At 38.7% G+C, this 18907-nt stretch overlaps 1 protein-coding gene across 1 annotated transcript in view; it reads right to left on the bottom strand.

Moving 5' to 3' along the window:
* gabrg3 (gamma-aminobutyric acid type A receptor subunit gamma3) overlaps positions 1-18907 on the bottom strand; it is a 43155-nt gene that overhangs the window by 18705 nt on the left and 5543 nt on the right. Inside the window, exons 3-4 of the mRNA XM_088005145.1 lie at positions 11102-11169; positions 1351-1571 (exon numbers count right to left, since the gene is read on the bottom strand). Coding sequence (XP_087861271.1) covers positions 1351-1571; positions 11102-11169 — 289 coding nt within the window. The remainder of the gene's footprint in view (positions 1-1350; positions 1572-11101; positions 11170-18907) is intronic.

The following is an 18907-nucleotide window of genomic DNA, read 5'->3' as shown; positions in this document are numbered from 1 at the left end:
GCAGAAGGTGAAATTAATCTGAGGGGCGACTCTTTTAAGCTATTTTCAGTAAATTATGAAAATAGCTTGGTAGATATTGAAAGTTCCAGTTGTTATGAGCAAATATATTTACTCACAGGATATTTAAAGAACAGCGTACAATTAAAATAAGCAAAAATATCCCATAATTACTTATTTCACCTTAGGGTAATGTAAATTCTTTTTTTAAGTTGTATGAACAAAATGTCTGATCTGATATTGAATTTTATTAAATAACACAATAAATTATACTCAGAAACATTTAGTGTGAACAGGACATTATCTTCAAGCATTAAAACATTAACATTTTCCCTAAAAACACAAGAGTCAGATACATGTAACGCACTTCCATCTCAAGTTACAAAAACATGCCACTAAGGACTCTGGGTAATAGTTTCCACTCCTTAAAGAGCAGACACACAGTGTAGGCAGGAAATAAACAAAGCGTATGTTTTCTTTTTTTTTTCCTGGACTGTCAGTTCAAAGCCTTCATCTCTGAGCAGAAATCTGAACTTGGTGATCATCAGCCCAGAGAAAGTCCATATAATGCTAACAAGATGGCTAACAGTTAGCTTTCTGGGGAGAAAGTCTTCCCATCTTCACACACCTGTTATTTTAAAGCTACTTTACAGAGAAAGGGCTCACATCTCACATGTCCAGATCTTACTTGTAGAGATAAGATACAATGTTGGAAAAAAACAAAACCCATGTCAACCACAAACTATCAAGCAGGTGGAAGTAAACACAAATTCATGCCTGGAGCAGAAACCACTTTCTCCCCCTCTTGACTTGTCTAGAGGTAGCCGTGCGATTCAATCTTTCAATACCAAAGTTTTCAACAGAGAAAAAAAACAACCAGGAGCAAATATTTCCTCGTTGAAGTCTTCCTCATTCTGCCAGCGGACGTTTATCTTGAGGAAAACTACGAGGTAAGCAGCCAAGTCAACAACAGAATATTTCCTTACACAGACTGTCAAATGAAATCCATTAAAGCGTCACCTGATGATATCTGAGGACGGCAGCTCAGATGCTTTCAGTCCTATCTGATGATTTGACATAAAGAACGGCTTGAGCATCAAAACAGACCGGCGTCAAGCTTTCCCCAATACGACTCAAAGCTTTACCTGCTGCCAAAGGAGCTCCAATCACTCATCAATCCGAATCTGCCCGTCCATCTCCACAAAAATTGTGATAAATTATTAAATGTTCAGAAGTGCTTTATAAGCACTAAAGTTCAGTTTCAGACTCAAGAGTTTGATTTCACCAATCATTTTCTTTCCGTATAACACAGCAATACTTTTTTTTTTTTTCCGGCCAGATTACTGTCATTACCTTAAGGTGTAAAGTATTTTCCCGTCGTTCCATATCCTGAGCAGCTGGTTTGGCATCGTGATCCAATGGGAGTCTGCGGTCTTGGAGTTTCTAAAGATGGTGTCCGGCAGCCAAATGAGTCCAACCATGTTGCTGTTCAAGGTCAGTATTTTCATTGTGCTGTTGTATCTGAGGCGGCTGTCTGTCCACGTCTGGGCGAAGATGATGTCAATTTGGTACTCCTGTCAAAAAAAGAAGCGGAAAGGAGCACATAAAACTCTTCCATTGAAAAACTTCTTAAATGCTTTGTCTTAGCAACACAGAACACAAGCTACCTTCCAATTACAGCATTGTGTGTTTGAGAAATATTTCTCTATGCGATCCATCAATCTCAGCTTTGACTAGTCAAAGTGTTTATCATTTTCCTTGTTGGTTGCTCTTTCTGTCAACTCATTCGTTTCTATGCTAAGTGCAGCCTCTCCAGGTCTAGGGATCTTTTAAGTCCCGGTTTGTTGTTTTGCTTTTGCTGACAGAAATGAAAGAAGGTTGAACAAAAGAGAAAATAAAATGTGAGAAACACGCCACAATTAATCATTCATGCTAGATTTGTCTCTTAGCCCAGGAGATTGTAAAAAGAGTGCATCAGATGACTTATGATTAATGTGACCCAGAGCCTTGCAAAGGTATTCATAACTCTTCAACTTAGTTTTTTTTTTTACAACAACAAACTTCAATGTACTTTGCTGGAATTGTAATTGACAGACCAACACAAAATAGTGGGTAAGAAAACAATAAGTAATTTGAGAAGCATGGCGTTTGTATCCAGACCTCAGAGTGAAAAGTTTCTGGAAATATGATTTCACTGTAAGGCCTTTCAGGTAAATCTTTGCTGACTTTGTTCTGCTGGAGACAGAAAATGTTGCCTGTTTTTCTTTTTTTTTTGAAAACTCAGTCAGATTGGATGGAGCAACCCAGTGAATGCTCATTTTTTTGTGCCAACATATGAATATGTTCGATTCTGAACAACTCCATTGTAGCTCTGGCTGTACGTTCTTTGTCCTGCTAGATTAATAATAATAATAATAGTAATAATAATAATAATAATAATTTCTGCCCAAGTGTTTTGCACTGTCCATCAAGTTTTCATCCAGGATAGTATTTAGATCCATCAATCTTCATATCGACTTTCACCAACTTCCCCATCCCCAAGAGGAGTGTCTGCCATCGCCATGCTTCATCTGATAAGGGTTTCTTTAAGGTAATCATTATTTTTTTCCTTAAACAAAAAACAGGGTGAAGAAGAGATTAAAAAAAAGATAGAAACAAGTTGTAAACACGGCAGGAATACCACAACTTGCTAGCTGCTAGCTAATTTGGTATGCTAATGATACCAAAATTAGCATCTTCTCTGTAGCTTTCAGCCTAAAACAAAACATTTTTTCACTCTTTTGGAGGCATTTGATCATTTAAAAAACCTAAGAAAGGATTTTTTTTGTCTTAAGAATATAATCTGTAAAAATGATGAGGAAACATGACTTTGATCATTTTACACTGAGCAGATATTCTTAGCTTGCTGTGTCGTTACATCCCTAGTAAATATACATTTGTGCATTCACCCATATTTTCATAACTTTAAACACGATTTAACTTCATTGGGATTCGAAAACATGGATGGGAATCCTGTAGGTCATGGCATTTTGCTGGGCTAAGTGGAGCTAAATGGAGCAGCTGCTAGCCGTGGCAGAAAAACACCCGACGCAGCCTTAGCAACAGTTGAGTAGCTTGGGTCATTTCTGGCAACAATTCACAGAAGGATGTACAGCATAATTAAAATAATGATGTCTTCCTCTCTCCTTCCCGCCTACGCATTTGAATTCAGCTGCCACCACCTGAAATGTTTTGACCTTATGCACAGTAGCTGGAATGGCTCACCAATTAGAATAAAGTCTACATTCACAGAGCCCGGCGTGTGGGTCATGACCTTTAATTGTTTCGCACTTAGGGTGGGAAAAAATGTAAGAATTTTATGGCTGTGAAATAAAATTGTTGCAGATAAACTCATTTAAAAATAATTTGAGGTGACTGTATCGACTGACAAGTAAATCTTATCTAAGACATTTGTTGTTGTTTTTTTGCAAAGCTGCTTAATTAATTTCACATTAGAAGGTGTTTTCATTATGAAGCATTATGATCCTTTACTGCCCTTCCTTGTGCTGATTCTAGTCTGTATAGGAGGCATTGCTGTAAATAATTTCAACTGTTCACTTTCAATTATTATGGAGAATGTTTCTGTAAAGTCTGCTGATGTGGAGGTTCTGCTAAACCGAAAGATCCTCCTGTGGAAAACAAAAGGACACATGATTTAAAGAAAACGACTGATTTATGCTAACAAACGCAACAGTAAAGAAAAAAAGGAGGGATTTGACCCAAATAATAGAGACATGGATTAAATTGGTCATTACAACAAATGTAGAGTTCTACACAATAGCCATAGATTCGTACATTTCACACATCTGAGCTACAAATAATCCGATACTGTAAATCCACAGGCATGTTATTGTTAAACTCGTTCTCAGACACACTTCAAAATGGAATACATTTAAACATCAGTCTAACCTAAATTCAAGCAAGTGTGAGGATTTGTGCAGCGTCCAGCTCGTGTTTGTCAGCTGGTCACAATGCCAAACACCAACAGTGGCTAACACAGCAAGAAAACTATATCTGTGTATTTTCAGCACTGGGACAATGTGTTAGACTTACATTATCTATGTTTTCTAAAACATTAGCAATTTTCTGGTGTTGGTTTCGTGTAGCCCAAAAGTTGGATGTCATTTGGAGCATTGGGTTGTTATTGTAACTATTTTGACTACCTTCGAAAAGCAAAGCTACTGTTAAACTTTAAACACACACACAAGGTTCACATCAAACAAATATTAATATCAGATACCCAGAGATTTTAAATGATCACTGACATTGATTGTGGGGGCAAAAGCTACTAAAACCAATTTGACCAAATATGTGAAACACCCTCTTTGATAAATTATGTAATAACTGTGATTAATCAAGGTTTGATTAAATTCCACCAGTAAAGCACCAGCCCTAATTACTTTCACACCTCTAAAGTCAGGAAATCATTTAAATAGAACCTGTGGGACAACACGAAGTAGGCTAAAATATCTCAAAATGATCAAAAGAAATTCAAGCAGTAAAGTCATTTGCATCTGCCAGTCTTAAGCAGATTACAAAACCACTTCTAAAGCTTTAGGACTCCACAGCGAGAGCCGTTATCTACAACTAGAGAAAACATGGAGCAGTGGAGAGCCTCCCATGAGTGATCTACCAAAAATACTTCTAGAGCACAGCAACGACTCAACCAGGGGGCCACAAATAAAAACATCATCTAAAGCACAGCAGGCCTCACTTAGCTCAAAGTCAGACTTCATAATTCAATAATAGGAAAGAGACAATGGGCAAAAAATGGGAGAATCACAAGGAAAAAAACCCCCCGTTAGTAATCAAACAGGACTCAAAATCTTGCCTCACATTTGCTATAAAACATCCTGATGACCCCCAAGATCACCAAGGTGTTTTATAGCAAGAGCACAACCTGGAGCTGTTTGGATAAAAACTCTCTAATGAGGCTGGAAAGAACTAATTATGCAAATAGGTGGACCATATATACCATATACCATATAAAAGATGGACTGTTATTGAAAGTGATTGATGACAGTTGCTGTTGCTAAGGGTGACAAAAGTAGTTACAGGTTTGTGGGGTCATTACATTTTAACACAGGGTTTTCTCCCCCTGAATAAATTAAATTACAATTATAAAAAAAACAGCTTTTTGATTTTACTCTATTCAATGTGAAAATTTGATTAGTGATTTGAAACATTGAAGTGATCAGTTGAAAACGACGTTACGAGCTCTATGCAGACAGCAGACATCAATCGATTGTCCTATTCCAGTTTTTTTGTCATGACATGTTACAAACAGTAAGCAGGTATAAAAAGTTGTTAAAATCTGAGTCAACTCCTGTTGCAATGAACTGGACGGTCAAAGTAATTGCTCTCAGTCTGATTTGACCTGCTGAAGATTTTTTGTTGTTCTTCCATAAGTTCTAGGTTTGAACGTCTAATCGTGCTGTATTTACATCTATTTGTCAAACAGCTGACATCAAGGGAGCTTTACCACATCGACTCCTCTCATCCAAATATGTTGGAAAATTTCTTGTAGCATGTTGTAGCAACGTTACGGTCAATCACTCACATCAAATTAAGTTAAAATGGCCACCCGCTTCGCAACATTGCTCTCTATTGACAATCACGACTTTTTAAAGAAGCCTTTATTATAATTTTTCAATCTCTTCTAAAGCTCAACAAAAACATCAAATCAGACTTTTGTATTGATAAGAAAAGTTTAGGTGTTTAATCGCATACAAAGCACCCGATAGAGACAGTACGTTAAAACCCAATCTGTTGCTTCCTCTTTCACTGCCCCAATTTTCTGTCGATTCTCTACTGATGTAGCTTATAAAAATAACATATCTAAGGTAAAGTATCTAAATCTATCATTTCCTCCTGTCAGTCTGACTGCTAAGTGGAGTCACAGTTAGAAGATTTAGGCTAATGGGGACATATATCTGCCATTACAGCTGGAATCATGTGGCCAGATGGGAGAATCAATCAGGAGAGAAAATCTGCTGCTCATAGCTTCATGTCGATGTAAGAAGAATTTTAAGAGTTTTATCCGTTGCTTAAATTGAGTAGAAGATGGATAAAAAAAAAAAAACAATGGCTGGAAGATGCAGTCAAGTTGTGGAGCAGTGTGGGGGGGAGACCGTCCAGACGGAGGACGACGCTGCTGGGGGGGCAACTGGAAAACTCAGGGTTTATGAGGCAAATGAGCAGACATGAAATCTGCTGACAGACTAGTCCACTAAAACAAGTAACTCCTTCTTAAGGACATTTCAGATTTAAAGAGAAAAAATACATCACACATCGTCTCACTATACCCTGGGTCTGACCGCGTTTCATCCGCATCGCAACCTCCCCCTTCATGACATAAATGGAGAGTATTGTGTGTTTTCCAGCCACATCATGCTATCAGGATAGTGAACAGTCAAGTAACTCTGTTACTTTCAGTTGATATAAAAATTATTATACGTCATATCTGACTTAAAAGAAATTTAACTTTCCAATTTAATGCCTTGAAATTGGGCCTCTGTCTCTTTAAGAAGCTCCGCCTTCCATTATGCTGTTTACAAACGTTCTCAGGAGCTTTGGACCGAGAAGTAGGGCGTCTGAAGAGCTCAGATGCTCAGTTCCACCAGGTGTTTGCTAATTGCTGCTGGCTAGTCTGAAGGGGTCGAGTGGGGGAGTTGCAGGAGAGGCCTGCTCTGTGACGCAGAAGTTCAGCTGGAGACTGAAGGTCCACAGAGGAGCTTTGAGTAAACCGGCGGTGCTTTGTATGAGCAGACGTTTGGCTCTCTAAAATGGTTGCCAGCAGACATGGATGAAAGAAACAAAGCAACAAACAGTCCAGGTATGTTTTAACATAACATTATAACATGATTTTTTTAAAAAAAAGGCAATTTTACATAAAACCTTCATTCATTCCTTGGCGTTCGCCACTTTTCCATGTTTTCTGTATTTGTGGATAATGTCTCTGGCTGTTGTTAGCTTGAGTAACAAACCCTTGGAATTAGTTTTTTAACCATCTAGACTGAACACAGGTTATTGACTTTATTTCTAATCTGTTCTTGAATTTCCTTTTAGATATATTTATTTTTCTTTTAACCCACCTCAACTTACCAGAAAGTGTCTATTTAATTGATTTCCTGATTTTAACTACTGGGCATTGATCAGGAGTTAGAGTGGCTTGTAAAATTGAACCAAAAACTGGTTAATCATGGTTATTTTATGATTTAACAATAGGGATTGGCAGATTTGTTCCCTGTGATAAATGATATCACCTTTCGAAAACTGTTTTTTAGACAAAGCTAGTTTTTAGCTTTGTCTATCAAAATTAACATCTTAAACATCTAAGAAAAAAACAGACACAAATGTTCACACCTGTGAAATGAATATATAGTGGAGACATTCTAGAAAATGTCAGATTACATTTTCATATAATCTCATATATTTATTATCTAAGAACTCAGACATGTTGTGCACCACAGAGAATCTTTTGTTGGTTTATTTGTAGCTTTTTCAAATTGTTTTGTAGACAATAAATAGAGAAAGTGCAATTTCACATTCTGAAAAATAGACAACAAAAATCAAGGGAATTATTTTTTTAAAATCAAATTTAATGTAAAATCTACACTATAAAATAGTTTATTTTGTTGTTTTTTGTTTCACATGGAGCTCTTTGCCCTGCACCAGGTTCTGTTCTGTAAGTGGGGCAGAGCGTACATCTCCTCTGCAGTGAGCTGCCACACTGATTATGCAGGGAGATGTGGGGACACAGTGCATACTGTATATGTGCCGTCCTTTGGGAAATCTTGTCATGCTCCTTTGCTGAATCCGAGTCTCTCCTTGAGCCCCAAAAGGTTAGAAAGTAAGAGAGGATGAGAAGAGGGATTCACATGGTGGGACCGACGGATCGGAGCACTAGAGTTCTGCAAAGGTTGGAAGTGAAGTGCTTAGAAACATGTTTTGGTTTTAAAATGATTGAAGACTGAAACTGGAAGAAAAAGGTAAAATTGTGGAGGATGAACACACAGCAGTCAAATGTTTGGTGAGACCTCATCTGTTTGTAGCCTGTTAACTGTAGCTTTGTGATACAACGATTCACATCTGAAAGGTCAGAGAAATAAAAACAGAACAAACTTCCTGTTTTAGCCGAGTTAAAACAGGAAGCAAGGCAAATTCCCACCCTGTAAGAACGCTACACCTGCTCAACTTTACTTTGTGCAGCATTCAGCTTCTATGCACAGCAAATCTGGAACAAACTTTCAGAAACCTGCAAAACTGCTGAAACCTTTGATCAATATGTTCTTAACATTGACCAACATATTTGATCTATGTTTGCTTAAAGATTTTGATGATGGCATTTGACAAAACGTTGTGTCTAATGTTTGTTTCATAATTCAGGGTTTCGCCCAGTGCATTATCAGCCTGGCGGGCCACCAGGCTTTCCTTGTTCCCCCACCATGCTTAGCATTACTTATTTAAGTTTATTTTTAAATGTTTGCATTTAAAAAAATGCAAACAGTTGGACACCAACTTAGTGAATTAATCCTTGTAAAATAATTAAGAGAAGTCAAGTTGGCAGGGAAAGATCAGAGAATCAGTCAATAGAGTGGTAAAAAGAAAGCTGTTGCTGACAGTCCAGATATTTATTTATGAAATAAAAAAAATAAAACCCTGAATCATTTTCCTTCAACTTCACAATTATACAAGACCTATTGATGGTCTGTCACATAAAATCCCTATAGAATAAATGTAAGATTGTGGCTGTGGTGTTATCTCTAAACATGGATACACCTTTATCAACCACTCATACAGGTTTTGATATGAAGATGAGCAAAAATTTGCAGACACCAACTGCAACAGCCGCCTATGTGGATGCACAGAATGTCGAGTATTTATAGAAAACTATAAGTGAGATTAAAAACCATGTTCTTGCAAAACAAAACAAGAGTCTCTCTGTGTATTTGCCCTATGCCATGAAGTTCTGGTGCTTTAATTATTGTTTACAGTTTTACAGCTAACAGTGGGGACATGACGCTTGCTTCCCTCTGACAGGCAATTTATGAGCTCCAGCTTTTGCTCTACAGAACCAGGAAACATCCTACTCAGCTACTTTACAGACAACTTGGAGAAAGTCCCACTTTGTAGAAGAGTGTTACGTTGTGTCTTAATTTTGGATATGAAGAAGTTCCAAATACAGCGAGGAGGGCAGGAAACAAGCAGCAAGCAAGAAGAGCTGAACTGAGAGAAATCTCTTAAAGGGAAAGTACCATGTGTGTCCTAGACACATGGTGCCATTTTATAGCACAATAAAGCAACTCTGCTACTGTTAGTTGCTATAAAAATGTTATATATCAAATATGACTTAAAAGAAATGTAATTGGAAGTGGAAGTTGAAATTGGGCTTCTGCCTCTTTAAGAACTCCTCCTCTTTCTGAAACTCCACTTCAGGAAGACATCACAACATGGCTCCTCTTTAACAACGTTTTCACCATTGTTGCACTGAGATGCACTGTTCTAATGTGATATTTGAGATGCTGGTGTTTGCTAATTGCTACTGGCTAGTCCAGAGGAGCTGGGAGGAATCTTAAAAACTGCAACTCTGAGGAGGAGCTGCGCCTCGAAGGAGGGGCAAGGTCCACTCAGGGTGTCTGAATGGTTGCCATTGGAGATTAAAAGTTTTCTCAAGCATGTATGAAAAATAAAATAAAAGCAAAACTCCAGGTATGCATTTGATAAGGGAATAACATTATAACATGACGTAAAGCTCAAAATGGTCAATTTGACACAATACTGCCCCTTTAAAACAAAAATAAATTCTAAAAACATACCAAAAATAAGGAATAAAGGAAGTGAGGACACAGGAAGAGCAATGACATCTGACTAGAAATCTGGGGCAAACAAGAGAGAGCCTGACACTGAGCTGAACAAACATAAGGACTGGATGGATAGATGGATGGACGGCAGTAATTTATTATGAAAAGTTGCTGCATTTGTCTCTTTAACTGTACCCCTCCAAAGCACTTCAGACAGACTAATAACATTTGCTAATAACCATTGCAATTCTCATTTCATTTGGGATTTTTCCTCATACGTGAACATAATAAGTCTCTTATTGAAAGCCCTTTGAATGTGAAAGCTATCTACTTCGACTTGTAGTGAATCTGTGCAGAAAGGAATGAATCACCATCTGTTGGCCCATGGAGTCATGACACCCTGAATTATACGGCGCATTGCAATTAAAAACAGTGCAAGAATGACAACAGAGATTACTGTAAGTGAACTCATGTGCAACAAAGGAGCTTAAAATAGGGCTCAAATTAAAAGGTTGCTCTATGTAGTACTACTAAATATGTTTTAAGTACGCAGGCTCTTTCAGTAATCTACAGGCACGTTAGTGTCGCTGCAAACACTAACTGCTTATAAACCTAATCACACCGCTCATCATAATTTGTAGATGCAAAGCAGACTAGAATATTAGAAATATAATAGGATTCATAAGGTAAATTATCTTATGAATCCATTTAGTTACACATATCACCAAAAATCAACCTCTACATTTTTTCAAAAATAATAATGACAGCTGGTGTAAAACAATATTGTAGTAGACGCACTAAGAAAAGCAGTAACAAAGAAATCCAAAACAGTTTTGAAATATGAAAAGCATGGCAAGTTTCTCAGATTTTATTTAGCAAAATAAAAGAAAATTCCTGCACAATTTGGTGTGGATCATAAAACTCATAAAAGTTTAAGACACAACAGTCAATGTCTGACTTATTCTCTCTCTCATTATCGTGGCATTTAGCAAACAGGAACAATTTTGGTTTGCTCTGATCTAACCCTGTGTGTCGATTGCTGAGTTGTATTGTATTGGGATCATAACTACGATTCAGATTTTTGTGAATCTCTCCCGGAGATTAAGATTATTTTATATTGAATGGAAAGCTTTCTTTATTTCTACATGCTGTAAAAATTTTGCTGAAATATATTTGAATAAATGACCAAATTGGCCCACAGCATCCCATTCTTCCATTAAAACCTCCAGCAAACCACAAGCTACTAGTGAAGTTGGACTTACCATGTTGATTGAAGACACCGGTCCGATGCTGTTCACAAATATATCCACATCTATGACAGTCGGTTTCACTGAAGAAGAAGAAGAAAAATAACATATATTTTACTCATCAAATTGCTCACTGTTGCTCCACCTGCTTCTATGAATTAAAGTGAAGACTAAAAAAGGTTCTGAATTAAAGACACTTTGCTGTTCAGGAGCCTCTGAAGACAGAGTGAAGAGGCCCTCAGGGCGTAATGATCACACATTAGACTTCATCGCAAACTGCTGTGATGCTGTGATGAAACACCTCCATCAGTGTTCGCTTGAAAGAGACAATTATGCATCGATTATTCCCCAGTGAGTCGAGCCCAGAGCTACACTTTTTTAGTCCTTATCCCATTAAGACCCGACTCTCATTCCAAGTGCTTTCATTTGGCCTTCTTTCTTTAGTTTCCGTCTCCGTGGCAATCAAAGCTGTGCCTTAGTTTTTTTGTTTTATTGTCTTTAAAAGGAGTATTTCAGGGGGCAAAAAACAATACACAAAGAATGGATGCTATTGAGGTGACATTTTCCTATCCTAGCTGCGGATTTCAGTTTTCTACAAGGAAAAAAAGGTAAGAGCAAAGAAAGTCAAAAGACTTTTGCACAAAGGCGAAAAGGCCCAAGGATTGTGGGACAGAGGTTATTGTGTTTCCCATAAATGTTTAGCAAAAACAACACGATGTTAAACTTGAAGCTTTTGTGATATAGACTCTGTAAAGAGAGATGCTGTGATTCCAGATGGTATTAATACACTTTGAACTTTTACGCATTTTATCTCTTTACAACTACAAAACGTCAACACGCTAACTAAAAGTATTATGTCATAATTAAGCGTAAAGCAACTAATAAATGATTTTTCACATTTTTGTTTTCAGATAAAAATCCGAGCCTCAAAAGTTTAGAGAATATCAGTGAACGAGCAGCGTCAAGAAGATCAAGAAACACATCAGATCAAGAAACATGTCAGGGTTAAAGTTGCAGCTGGAAAGAGATCCATTTTTACTTTGGAGGGACTTGGATCCAGGTCTACCACAATAAAGAAATACAGGCTCCTAATTTTCATGATTTACCTTCAAAATAAGGTAAAACTTACAGAAAATGGACAAAAACACATGGGGGACATCACTTGAACAAGGCACATATTTCAGAAAAGCAAACTCCATCTAGCAGAACACAGAGTTTAAGAAGCACAGAGACGGTAGATTCCAATGCCAAAGCTTAGGAAACCAAAGTGGCCATCAGCAGAGGTTGGGTGGAGGGCCAGGAGGCCACAGCAGTCCAGAAGGACTCTCAGGTGAGGTGCCTGGTGAGAGAAAGACTGTAACTAGATGAGACAAATGGTCCTTGAATGAATTCAAGAACAGCAGCTGAAAGAGGCCAACCTCAACCTCGTCACTAGGAAAGGATCACAACACGACAGACAAAGTTGAATGTTGAGGACAATATCGGTTGTGAACTCCACAAATCGTTTGTGGAACAGTGGCAAAGGCAAAGCCGTTGTTGAAAGAAAGTCGTAAGAAGTTCAATTTTCAGTACGCCTTAAGATATGTAGATGTGAAAGAAGGTGTTCTGGTCAGACGAGGACACACGGACACGCCAAAACGTGTTCACAAAACGTGTGGGGGTCCGACTTACTGTGATCGCACTGCACTCTTCCCCTCCTTGATCTTTCTGATTCCTGCCCATTGTGGATTGCCGGTGCCCACACCGCAAGTTTGGGGTGCTTGGAGGGAGCTCCTCCTCTTCTTCCTCCTCAATAGTGCGGTTAGATAGAGGGTTTGAGCCTCCATGACATGGGGGTTTAACAGGGTAGATCAGAACACACGCCTTTAAGCTCTAACATTAGAATCATTCTGGGATCTTTTACGATAATTCACATGTTTGTACACCATGACTGAGTGAGCTCCTGTTTCATGCTCAACAACAGACACTTCAAACAGACTCCTGGCAGGGAACTCACTGTGTGTAAGCTGTCAGGTAATAATGTCAGCTGCAGAAACAGGATGTGCTTTGCCCTGGAGAGCAGCCACCCAGACAAGCAATTAATTGGAGACAATCAACCCTGATAGCTGGTTCTCAACGCAGTGCATCTCCGATCCTCAGCCCATCCCCTCCTCTACTGACCTAAGCTTCCCTCCCAGACAGAAACCATTCAAATGCTGGTGAGACCCAGTGAATGGCTGTTGTTTTCACAGTCATGAAGAGATTTATAAAGTTTTTCATGAAGTCATCTCAACTGCTGCTGAAGCTCCACAAAATACTCTAACAGGTCCAGGCCGCCCTGCAAACCAAGTCAACATAGATATAAGTCCTAAATGACTTAATCATAGCCGACGTCTTTTGCTCTGTTGAGGATCTTTCTCATTTACTTCCAACTTTCCATTTACACAAAGTCACTCCTCAGATAAACTGGAGCCATTCTGTTGCGATCCAGCCGCTCATTTACATGTCAACCTCTCATCGGAGTCACACCAGCATTTTTTGCAACCCCAGGTGCAGAGTGAAACTTCCTTAACACCCGCAACGGAGGAAGTAGGTGAAGTACTCCACAGGTGTGAATAGTGATATATTGACAAAATTTTATACTATTTTATACTATTTCAATTCTGACACGGCATAAATTATTAGTACTGATTGTATGGTAAGTTATAATGGAGTTTGTTCCTACACCACCACTTGGCAGCAGTTCGACTGGCATCTGACAGTTAGTGGTGAGGTGCAATTAACCAGGACTTAATTACAGTACACTTACAACACCACTCTTCGGTGTGGATGTTGTTACTGAATAAAAAAGACCAATTTTGCTGTTTCCGGCATCAGAAATGCTTTTAACATGAGACCACAGGAAGCACAAAACGTGTAAGAGGTTCATTAAAAGAAAACTGTTTTCTGCTGAGATGTGTTGGTTGTTTCCAGACTTCAGGGGTGGCGACATTTTGCCCCTTTTTGAAATTTTAGTCACTTACTACCCAACCTTTACAGGTTCCCACCGGATGACAAAATTCAGATGTTGAATTGATGAAGGTGCAAACTGACCAGGAGCTGTCTTCAGCAGATAGTGAGAATGTTGTAAGTTGGAAGCCATTTTGAAATCTCAAAGTCAAGGGAAGAGTTTACATTTTTGAGAGAGTAAACATCAAGACTGCTGTCTAGCCTCATTCGTCACCCAAGTTACTAAGATAAAATGGTCAAAAAAATTTAAATAACACCATTATTGTTTTAAATTGCTAAAACCTCGTTTGACTGTGACTGCTCTCTCTCTCTTTTACAGACACACACACACAACAGGGTGTTTCCTTTGCAAAAAATAATCTTGACCACCTAAAGCTGAAAGCCTTAAAAAGAGAAATTGCAATTAGCTAAAATGGCAAATCTGAAGTTTGCATGAATCAAATCTCCTGGAAGAAGCTCAAGGCAATAAGCAGTGGGAAGCTAGCACTTGGAGAAAGCATCCAGAGGTGAGAAAAAGGAGATCCTGGAATCAAACCTTCTGTAAGATAAATGTGTCATTATGTTGGAAGCTGACAGTGACGCATTAGCTGTTCTCTCTCCAGGCTGACACCAGGAGAGTCTGGTTCTCTGACGAATGGACAGCTGTAAGCCAGGAGGAAGCAAACTGCTCTGTTTGGCACTCAGCTATTTGTGATAAACATGGTCATGTGACCACACAGCTGGATGGTTTGCTGTTTCAGGGTGAAATATAATTAGAAACACCCTTGTCAAAACGGATTACCAGGTTAGCTTTACTCGGTGAGACTGAGATGGAACAAAAAAAAAAAAAATCAATAGCTAAACTAATGAAGCTTTCGCTCCTATATCTCCCACCACTTTACGTTTTCATATTTTGCGAAGACTTAAAATATCCAATTGGACTGAAAATTTGCCAGATTTAAGGAGTTAAAGTGGTTATTTTTACCTCCATGCTGCTAAGCTATCAGGTTCAAACTCATAACCAAGGAACTGGCGCTAAGCTACCGGTTTTACTCTGAAACAGATTTGGTGGCAAAAGAAGAAGACATTTTTTGCTCTCATGTGTTTTTTCCATTATGTATTCTTCTTTAACCGCGTTTTTACTTAAATTTTAACTTTTAATAGTAGCCTAATCCCTCACACGTTATCTTGAAGATGATCTAACTGAACATTTATTTCAGATTTACCAGAACTGACTGCCTTTGAAAATTTTGCATTTACGTTTTAATATTTTGTTTGTTTTATTTTACTTTAGTCAGATATTGTGAATTTTTTAGCTCAGTTTCCCCTGAAAAAAAGTTTCATTCATCTGTATTTCTGGATAAAAATCTTGAAATACCTAATCAATTTACAAACAGAAAAAAGAGAAGACGTTTTACTACAAGACTCAATTAACAAATAAAGAAAAAAAAAAGAAATTCAGAACACTGGGATTAAACAGATTTTTTTTCCCCGATGGTCCTAATGCTACTTTTCTCTGTGGGATGACAGCGTCATTATTTTATTGGCGGTACTCTGTTATCTTTATCCACTAAAAGAATAAAGGAGTTTCTGTCATGTTTTTTTTTTGTTTTTTCCTACCTTCCTACACGGCTGCATGAATGTGTCTCTGCTGCTGCCCTTTCCAGTCCACACATTAATCACATTAGCTCACAGGAACTCCCTGTGACACGGCTTCACGACGGAGACTCGCCACCTATTCTTGGTGGCTATCGGAGCGGCGGCGCGATGACTGATGGCACCGAAACCTCAGCTTCTGCCGTCCCGGTCCGGGCTCAGCAGCAAAAGGAACGCCAAAGGGCTCTGAAATATTCAAAAAGCAGAACAAATCGCCCACCTCAGGCGGTCATCTGTTAGCCGGTAAGCAGACACCAGAGCTGCTTCAAGACGGCTCCTTAATGACCCGAATCAAATAACTGCAACAAAGCTGCAACAACGGGGACTTAACATTCAGGTGGTTGTGTGTTTATCCACTTTACGTTGCGTAGTTTGACCTTCATGAGATCAAAAGACAGATCAACTTAAAGTGAGACATATTTTCATCAACTTTTGATGCAGCCAGAATCTGAAAAATCATCAAGATAAGCTGCTGGTTTGTTTCCAACATTTCAAGAAAATTTTTATTTATTTTTTCCCTCACCCTCACGGCTCTGAGCAATTTCGCTATGTGACAGAGAAGAAAAACCAAATCAATCAGTCATTATGATTCCACTGACAGATGCTGACAGTAACTGGCTTAGTTACTAGGTAACAGTGTGAACAAAAGAGCAGCGCATTGGTTTCCACATGAGCTCTCTGTCTCTTTTATGTCATCTGATTTTGAGTGGTGTGTCATCGCTTTTAGCAGGTCAAGTCACAGCGCTGCGCTCAATGGAGACAAAGTAAAGTTGGTAAATTATAAGATGTCATTCTGATGTTCATCTCTGCACATTTCTCAGTGGAAGTCGCCACACTTACTTCCGCGTATTCACTAACTTGAATTATGATCTCGCTAAAGCTAGCAACCGACCGAGCCACATCACTTCCGATACACTGATCCCAATATCTTGTTTCTACCATCCTGCTTCACTTAAATCCTTTGTTAGCCTTCAGACTTTGTCCCAAGTAAGTTGAAAACTTTTGTTTCTTCGTTCTGACTGTAGATAAGTCAAAGCAGTTGGCTGTTTTCTTGTAGTCGTTGTCCTGATGCATGAGGGTCGACTGACGTCTGCCTCACAGGAGCGTTTAACAGCCGGAGCTTGGAAATAAATCCAGGATCTTGTTATAACGAGAGAACCTTCTCGCTATAGCAAATTGCGAAACTCGATAAAACGAGAAATGTAGGGTTATGACAGGGTGAGTTTTATATCTGGTAAAAGTGAGATAGTTTCTTGTTTTAATGATGTAAAAAAATGCCCCTCTGATGGATTGCAGCATAAAGAGGCTCTCCTCCTCATAGTGCTGCTTCTAGACAACATCTAAAACCCCAAGAGGTGTTGCTGCTTTTTCTGCTGCCACCTTTCTTATTTGAAAGGGGAAATATTTTGGATTTAATGAGAGATAAATCTCTTTTTCTTTATTTCACTGAACATTTTCTCTTTTGAATGATATACCACTCCTGAATTTATTTCCACATTCTTGCAGTTAATCATTTCAGTACTTAAATTCTCGAGTCTTTCCTATTTTGCAAAGTACAGTCTTAAAGGAAATGGAGCTGTGTGTCATGTAATGATTCTGTCCCCGGGAAACAGCAAGTCATAGATTAGCAATTATTAGTTCCTAGACCCTCTGATCAACATAAACAGAAAAACATTTAGAAAAATGACTTCAGTTACATTTATTTAATAGTAATTGTTAATACTGGCAGTGACTGTGCCACCAGTGATTTAAAAAAAAAAGATTTCTATTTCTTAATCATTATATGTTTCCTTCCATAGTAAACACAATCCAATTAAAGATTAGATTTTTTCCTATATTACCTATAAAATATAAAGTTACTGCAATGAAAGATACATGTATTCTATGTGTTTTAGAACAATTTACCAGACGACTTGCAAAAAATTTGATTTTACTTACTCTTTTTGCAACTCAAGTATTTTGCGCAAATACAAAAGCACTGCACACGTACAAGGAAGCTCGAATACAACAACAATTATTACTTCGGTGTTCTCAGTTGACCCTGAACGCGTCGTATCATCAGCGTAGAAAGCCATTCGTATTCGAGCAACGCGGTCGGAACGGCCCTTGTTGTTCAAATGCGAGCTTTAAAAGTCACATTCATTAAAGCAGAAAGGACGAGTTCAGATGACTTTAGGCCGTCTGTCATCAAAAGGCCTATGTAGCAACAAATGGCTCTCTGATTTACTTATCTGCGGCCCGTGGTCGGGGGAATTAAAAAACAAAGGCTAATTGCCCGCGCCGTGTTTCTCATTAGTTCTTTGAAGTCACCCACACAAGTTAATTTTGTCCATTTTGGCCGGGCAATCAGCAATGAATACAAATCTGCAATGCACTAGAGGCTCATAAATTGTGACTGTGTGTGTCCGCGTGTAACATAGTTGCTCCCTAAAGTAGCTCAGTGAAAAGGTCATCGTTCCTTTTTTTTAATTATAAATAGTCACTACATGACTGGACAACAACACCTGAACAGTGCTGCTTAGAGTGTGTGCGAGTGTAAATGTTCCCTGAGGCTTAAAATACTGCCACTCGTTTTCATTATCTGCTTCATCCATCCCAGGACAAGATCCCACCGATTACTGGGGACGTGTGTGTGTGTGTGTGTGTGTGTGGGGGGGGAGGTGTTTGAATACGGGTTGGTACACCCTGGAGATCCAGACCATCGCTGAATAACAAGACAAAAAAAACAAACATTTGCATCCGCACACATAATTTGGACTCGCTAATTAAACTAACATGTATTTGGACAGGAAGTTGAGTTACCCAAAGCAAATAATTGAATACATACTCCAGATGTGTAAAGAACACAGTGAATGTCTCTGACAAGAATCCAAAGCTGTGGCCTTCAGCTGTGCAGTTAAAGCTGCACTTGGTAACTTTTATTAAAAACTATTTCTTTTACATAATTGTTGGAACTGTCTTAGCGTGAGAGATAATCTGTGAAAAGAGTAGAGTTCCTCTGTCTCCTCCCACTGCTAACAAGAAACAACCAATCACAGACAGGAGGCGGGTCTTATCGCTGTCAATCATGGTCGTGTATGTGTCGCTCTTCTGCAGTACAGCTTCTCACAGTCAGCAGAGCCCGTTACAAATGCTAAGGCTATCGTGAAGGTGGATAAACTGTTTTTCTGTAACTGTAAGCTGTTTCTCCACCATTAG

The sequence above is a fragment of the Poecilia mexicana genome, unplaced genomic scaffold (assembly GCF_051168715.1).
Source record: "Poecilia mexicana isolate PSO_F unplaced genomic scaffold, ASM5116871v1 scaffold_4, whole genome shotgun sequence".
Taxonomy (NCBI): domain Eukaryota; kingdom Metazoa; phylum Chordata; class Actinopteri; order Cyprinodontiformes; family Poeciliidae; genus Poecilia; species Poecilia mexicana.
Note: the sequence above shows the minus strand (reverse complement) of the source record. Positions and strands in the feature narration are given on the sequence as shown.